This window comes from Phaethon lepturus, unplaced genomic scaffold (assembly GCF_000687285.1).
Source record: "Phaethon lepturus isolate BGI_N335 unplaced genomic scaffold, ASM68728v1 scaffold1988, whole genome shotgun sequence".
In the NCBI taxonomy this organism is placed as follows: Eukaryota; Metazoa; Chordata; class Aves; order Phaethontiformes; family Phaethontidae; genus Phaethon; species Phaethon lepturus.
Window position 1 is genome coordinate 1 of NW_010556699.1, and position 6,788 is coordinate 6,788.

At 43.6% G+C, this 6,788-nt stretch overlaps 1 protein-coding gene across 1 annotated transcript in view; it reads left to right on the top strand.

The window, feature by feature from the left end:
* Positions 1 to 4,680: 4,680 nt before the first annotated feature.
* Positions 4,681 to 6,788, top strand: part of KLHDC10 (kelch domain containing 10) — a gene marked incomplete at its 5' end in the record, with an annotated part of 11,573 nt that continues 9,465 nt past the window's right edge. The window contains one exon of the mRNA XM_010292528.1: positions 4,681 to 4,732. Coding sequence (XP_010290830.1) covers positions 4,681 to 4,732 — 52 coding nt within the window. The remainder of the gene's footprint in view (positions 4,733 to 6,788) is intronic.

The window sequence follows — 6,788 nt, forward strand, 5'->3', positions numbered from 1 at the left end:
AACGGCTGGTAAATGATGGCAAGTGGCTTGGTGAGCACTTCTGCCAGCTCCCTCAGCACCCTTGGGTAGATCCCATCTGGCCTTAAAGACTTGTGTGTGTCTAAGTGGTGCAGCAGGTCACTTACCATTTCCCTGTGGATTATGGGGGCTCCCCGTGCCCGTCTTCAGCTCAGGGGGCTGGGTACCCAGGGGACAACTGCTCTTACCGTTATCGACTGAGGCAAAGGAGGCATTAAGGACCTCATCCTGTTCCTCATCCTTTGTCACTGTGTTTCCCCCCGCACCCAGTAAAGGGTGGAGATTCTCTTTAGCCCTCCTTTTGTTGATAGGGTATTTATAGAAACATTTTTTATTGTCTTTTACGGCAGTAGCCAGATTAAGTTCTAGCTGGGCTTTGGCCCTTCTGATTTTCTCCCTGCATAACCTGATGACATCCCTGTAGTCCTCCTGAGTTGCCTGCCCTTCTTCCAAAGGTCATAAACTCCTTTTTTTCCTGCGTTCCAGCCAAAGCTCTCTGTTCAGCCAGGCCGGTCTTCTTCCCCGCCGGTCTTTCGGCGCAGGGGGACGGCCTGCTCCTGAGCCTGTACGGTTTCCTTCTTGAAGAACGTCCAGCCTTCCTTGACTCCTTTGCACTTCAGGACTGCCTCCCAATTAAAGTTATTGCAGTTGCAGCTCCAGGGCAGTAACCCACAGGGGAGGGGTATGTGTTTGCAAGAGGAGTATGTTTATTTAGTCCTGCTCCTGCCATTTTTGCTAGCTACAGACAAATCTCTTTCCGGTAGCTGTGGTGGCAGAAGAGCTTGACCTGTTCCCATTTCCAGAGCTGTTATTTAAGTGTGAGATTAGCAGTTTCACTTCCCTCATCTTCTTTGCTCCCAAAGGATCTAGGAATAAGTTTTTTTCTGCTGCAGGTTTTTTTGGCTACTGCTCAGCCTCATACTTGGCCCTGGCGAGGGTTAATACGGGGGTCATCCTTCTTCTCCTTTCTGCTTACAGGTTTCTGAGCAGACGGTGGGACAGCCCAGACCCTTGGCCTCTTCATTCCAAGACTGGTTTGGAAAGGGAGACAGCAATTGCAGATTTGCCACCTCGGGAAAACAGCACTGCATTGGTTTGCTGGGAACTGATAACAAGGCATGGTAGCGATTAGGGAAAATTCCCTTAAAAAGAAAAATTAAGTTCTGCAGAAACTAATGGCATAGGCAGACCTCACTCTCTGCCAAGAGCTTCTCATTGATTAATAGATTTATTTGTTTTTTCTCTGGCAGCATGGTGATGATAAGAAAAAGGATGGTTTCAGGCAGGCTCTCAAAACAACTTCATATTCAACTCTTTCATTGTTTATTTTTATTTTTAAGAAATGAATTCAGTTAATTAGACCTTTTTTCCCCTCTTGTTTAAAAAAGAAAGGCCAGCTGGCTAGCTTACTAACTCGAATAGCAGGTATTCCCCTCTTGTTTAACCTAGCCAGTGAGATGATGCCAGCATTTTTTTTCTGCAGTCATGAAAGGGAGGATAATCAAATGGAAAGAAAAACGCCTTTGTTCTTCAAAACTTGTCTTTGTGCTGCTCTGTTTGAAGCGCCTCTCACCTTACGTTCGTGCTGTGTGTGATTCAGTGCAACCACTTGGTACTTCACAGTTTAATTTTCTTCCTCTATAAGTTTATTATAGAGCTACTGAAAAGCAGTAGAGAAACCCAGTAGACTTGAGTGTAGCTGTTGACACATGCTGTGGTTCTGGGCATGCTGGTAGTATTTAATCTGCTCTGTACCTTCAAGTAATCTGCTGATGCCAAGGGATTTTTGTGTTGTTGTTTTTTTTTTTTTTTTTTTCTCCAGGCCTTCAATAGATTTCTGTAGCTGTCAAGGTCCCAGACTTGGAATTTAATAAAATTTTAAGCTTAAGTATTAGTTAAAATAGGAACAATATTTATGGACCATCAGGTGCAATTCAGCTTTGTCCTCCTTGTAAAGAGGACATTTTGAATGGGAGTCTTGTTGGACGCCATTCAGAACCATTATGCTTTCTCCTCCAAAATAAAGGGTTTCTTTAAATTTTTGTAATGAACATCTCTGTTTTCTCCTCCTTCTCACCCCAGACCTATTCTGTATTCAAAGTTTTTGGAGAGGTAGGAAACAAATGTCTTGTGCATTGGTTGCTGTGCTGTGTCACATCAGGAAACCCAGGAACATATATTCATATGCCTTTTTGCTTACTCTCCTGTTCTAATAACACCTCTTGCAGGAGAGGTATTCAATTAGGAATCCACTTGAACAAAGTCAGCCTGGGCCATCCGAGCAGCAACCTCTGAAGTCACTCAATGAATCACTTGAAAAGGGTAAATTTAACAGGGTGTTAACAGGTCAGTGCATAGCCAGCAAGCAAGTTTCTGTCAGATAGCGTAGTCCTAAATTAGGACTTCCCTTAATTATGTCCCTGTCACGATGTTTCAACTTCATTCTGTTTCTGGAGATTCTTATTCTCTGAAAGTTTTATTGTTCCTGTTTCTGCCCTCAGGACCAAGGAAAAGGACTCTCCTTGTGAATGCACCTTCCCATCCTTCCTTCCTGCTTTGCTTTGGAGTCTTAAATTGGGAAAGCAAGTGCTTTCCAAATTGTATCTGTCCACTTTAAAGCCATTTTCTGTAACTAGCTTTATGACCTCTTTCCCACAGATCTGTCTTGACTCGGTACATCATGCTGCTACTTGCCATGTCTGGCATTAAAGAATTCATAGCGGGACCCAGTGACTTGCAGCTTTTTACAGTGATGGTGCCTTGCTGTGCTTCGCTTAGCGTCAGGCACTTTAAAGTGCGGCAGGTTCAGCTCTTGAGGAGATGGGCTTTGCTAACTAGAGGAGGAAGTTAGCAAACCCTTGGGTGTTTCAATCTTCCTGCACCGTCTAAAGCTTGCGTTTGTGTAATAGGCTCGTTGCGCACCGCTAATCATAGAATCAGAATGGTTTGGGACCTTAAATATCATCTAGTTCCAACCCCCCTGCCATGGGCAGGGCGCTAGTGCAAAAACAGATCCAAAACTTGCATGAAGAATTTCAGTAGGAGATGTGACTCATCTGATAAAACACAATTAAATGGAAATGCAGCTCTTCATTGCAGGTGCAAGTCATAGAGCTTGTCTGCTGAAGGAATTAATCTGAATTAATTCTTAAATAGATTCAACTTTTACAGGTGTCTTCTTTAAAAAGTCATAACTAGAGGAATCTTTTTCTAAGATTTCATTCTGAAGTTAATTAAGGTCACTTCGATTCCGAATAGAAGTGTTTGGTGACAATTTAACTCAAGTTGAACATTGTTCAGTTCATTGATACTTTGCGAGCGTGCTTGCATAGGTGACTCAGAAGATGTGTTGGATAATTTTTTTTACTGTTTTATGGGTAGATATGTCCTCTTCTCTGGGCCTCTGGGAGCGGGAGGATCTAGCCCATTGAGATGAAGGGGTTAGTGAGGAGCAAAGCTTAAAACCCGCAGGCTGGAGATGTGAAGCCTTTGGAGAGAAGTCAGTTGTTACACGTGGAGCACGGTGTTGAGCAGATGCAGCTGGGGTCTACTTGAATAGAGCAGAAAATCTATTATACTCGAGCAGAGTGAAATGAAATTGCTTGTGTTTGTAGCTACAGGGGTTGGCCCTGAGCTTTTGGAACCCTTGCCCTGGTTGGCATTTCCAGCCCTCCTTTCCCTGGGAGCCACCGCCACGTAGCAGGCACAGCAGGAGGAAGCGTTTTGGCCACCCCTTTCTGCAGTTTGGTGTTAAACTTAACGCGGTAGATTTCCCCTGAGCAGCTGAGTTGTGAATGAGTAGCCAAGGACAGGCATCATTTCTCCTGCTAGCTTTGCTGTGAGGATCCCTAGCTTCTGACAAAGGACAGTTACTGAGTGTTTAATTGAAAAAATTGTTCCTGTAGTGCACAGAGCCCTTTGAGTTGTTGGTGAGAGTAGTGGGAACGGGCAGGGAACTAGCAGCGGATGTGGTTTGCAGCAGGAACAGTTGAATGGGAAGGGTGGTCCTTTCAGACTGTCTTGGTTGGGTACTTGCAAGTATCTCTTTCACACCAGCTCCAGCTTCTGATGCCCTTTCTGGATTTTTTTTTTTTCCAAGACTCTTGCCCTTGAAAATATCTTGAAAAAATTCATCTTTTAAAGATAGGAGATGGCTTTCTAGGTAAACGGGAAAAAGTGAAACCAGCTGGTCTGTGTATGGGCTTATTATTTATTTTAGGTTGTTAATAATACATTAATGTACCCATCTTGCTATCTTGAGGACCTGCATGCATCAAACATTGATCCCTTTCTGTTGAAACTTAACTGTTGTGGGGCTTTATGGCAAAGTCAGGCATGTTCTTTTAATTTTGAGAGGTGAACGACAGAGGTGGCCTCCTTGGTTTTGTTTTTTTAATTTATTTTCTTTGAATTATGCCTCTTCCCCTTTAGTCTATTTGCTTTATATAAAACTCAGCCTGCTTCTCCCTTCTTCCCTCTGGAAAATTCTCACAGCAAGTGTTATAACTAGAGGGAAATAGGATCTATAGTTAATGTAATATTTGAACTCCAGTTCCCTAACACCTTTTAAATTCAATGGGTGATTGAACTAAATCCTTACTCCCCTGCAAAGTGTGTGCATCAGTGCTCCCAACCTTCCCTGGAATTCAGCTCCCATTTCAGTTCTTTCGTGTCTTCTTTTTGGAGACCTCAAGGGCAAACACAGAAGAAGAAACAAGTAGGATGATATCCCTTTGACTGAGTGCAGACACATGAGCCCTTCACCAGGATTTCCTCTAGAGGCTGCAGAGAGGCATGAGCACTTCTCAAGCACAGTTTTGTTTGCAGATATCCAAGATCAGATGAACTGCCCTCTCGAAATGTCTCTGATTATGAGTCTGAACAATTACCTTGATTGTAAATACCCTTATTGTCAACATGTTCACTTCAGAAAAGCAAATCCATCTCTTTGGATAGTTTCAGAGGTTAAAATAAAAAGCCCAAAGGGACGGATGTTTCTCTTTACCTTTGTGAATCACCTCTAAAGCATGTAATATTTGTTCAACGGTTTAATCCAGCACTGAGTCCAGTAGCTTCCTGGCTGGCACTACTAGTCCATGTAATATCCACCCCTCCTGAGCACTAATGTCCATGCCATGCTGGGTGCCCAAAGGCACTGCGCTGTCTCGGTAGCCAGGCCAAAGACTACAGATTTTTCCATTAATTCCTTAACTTTCTTCCCCTCTCTTTCAGCCAGTGCTTATTAGTTTTCTAAGTGGGGATTGCTGCGAGACACAATTGTTACTGGAAACAACCCAAATCTGTCAAAACTTAGCCATGAGGAGTTTGTCTGAACCCTGTAGAGCAGCTTAATTTTGGACAAGAGTTGGAGCTTAAAGCAGCAGCAAGTGATTAAGCGAAGCTGCTTGTGCTGAGTTAAAATTCATTATTCAGTCTGGACAAATCATTTATTTCACCTTTCCTGTAGGAAAGATGCTTGATGCCTCATTTGTTATTGCTCCACATGTCTGATTCACTGCTGATAATTGTAACAAGCTCTAAGAAGAAAACATGATGGGCCCTAATTAGATGCTTCACTGGGTCCTGTTCCATCCTAGAAGTCTGTAAAAGAGCTATGAGAGCAGGTGGGTGGTGAAGATGGCTGGTTGGTTTGGGTGAGGGGTCTTTGGGGATCTTCTTTTGATGTTTTCTTTTGTTTGCTCTTTAATGTCAAATGAACCAAAGCAGGCCTGTTTTGAGGTGCAACAAGCAGAGGATGTCCTTGAGGGAGTGATGCTTATGTGTTGAAATTGTACATTTTAGAGGACTACTATGTATGCTCCTTCTCAAGATGAAGCTTAGAGTTACTCTCACCAGAACACTGTTGTATTGGATAGAAAAAATGATTTTTTTAAGCCATCCTGGTTTAGTCAGCTTGAAATGTTCTACATGTGCCTCACAACCAGCTCCTTTGTTCAGGGACCAGATCGTTTTCTGTTCCTTTCATCTTTCTCATTCGTTATGTGGTCCCGTGTTTTGTTGAAGAAAAACATCCATCTCTGGCACTGTGCTTGGCTCTCGCTGTGCATCGAATTTGAGCAAGCTCGGAATTACTTTTTGATCATTTGTCAGCTGAGACTTCAATTGCTGTTGTCCAGCAAGAATGTTGCTGTTCAGATTTTCTTGGACTGAATCGGTCTTTTTGTCTATTCCAGTTGAGGTCTGAGCTTGAATTGTCCTCCCTGCTTTTATTTCCATTAGCTTTTAGTGAAGAGAGTGGGGAGGCAGAGGGCATCCTTTTGGGAAGGGCTGCGTTCTGCTAGTTGTCAAGCTCAACCTGTAGGATCTCAGGTGGGTTCCCTGCTGTGCCTCCACCAGCGCAAATGCCTTTCTCTATAAGCAGATTTTACTTGCTGTAATAGACCTGTGTTGCTTAATGTTTAGGAAGCCCAGGGGTGTCCAAGAGCCTTCTTGAGATACGAGGTGCTAGGAGCAAAAGAGAAGAAATGGAGAGAAGGTTTGTGTAGGAGGGAAAGCAATTCATTACTTTTCTTTTTTGTTCCCATCGGACAGCTTTAAATATAAACATACTGGCGCTGTTTTGCAAGTTAAATCTCCCCTACAGAATGGCAGAAGGGGCATTTGTAAGGTATCTCAGAGATAGCTTTTATGGAAGGATTGCCATGTGGAAGGATTGTCATGCATCAGCCTGCAGGCAGGGCTCCTTAGGCAAGTGTGGTCCAGGGGCTAGGGTGGACGTGAATGAAATGGTGACGCGGAGCGGGTCTCCC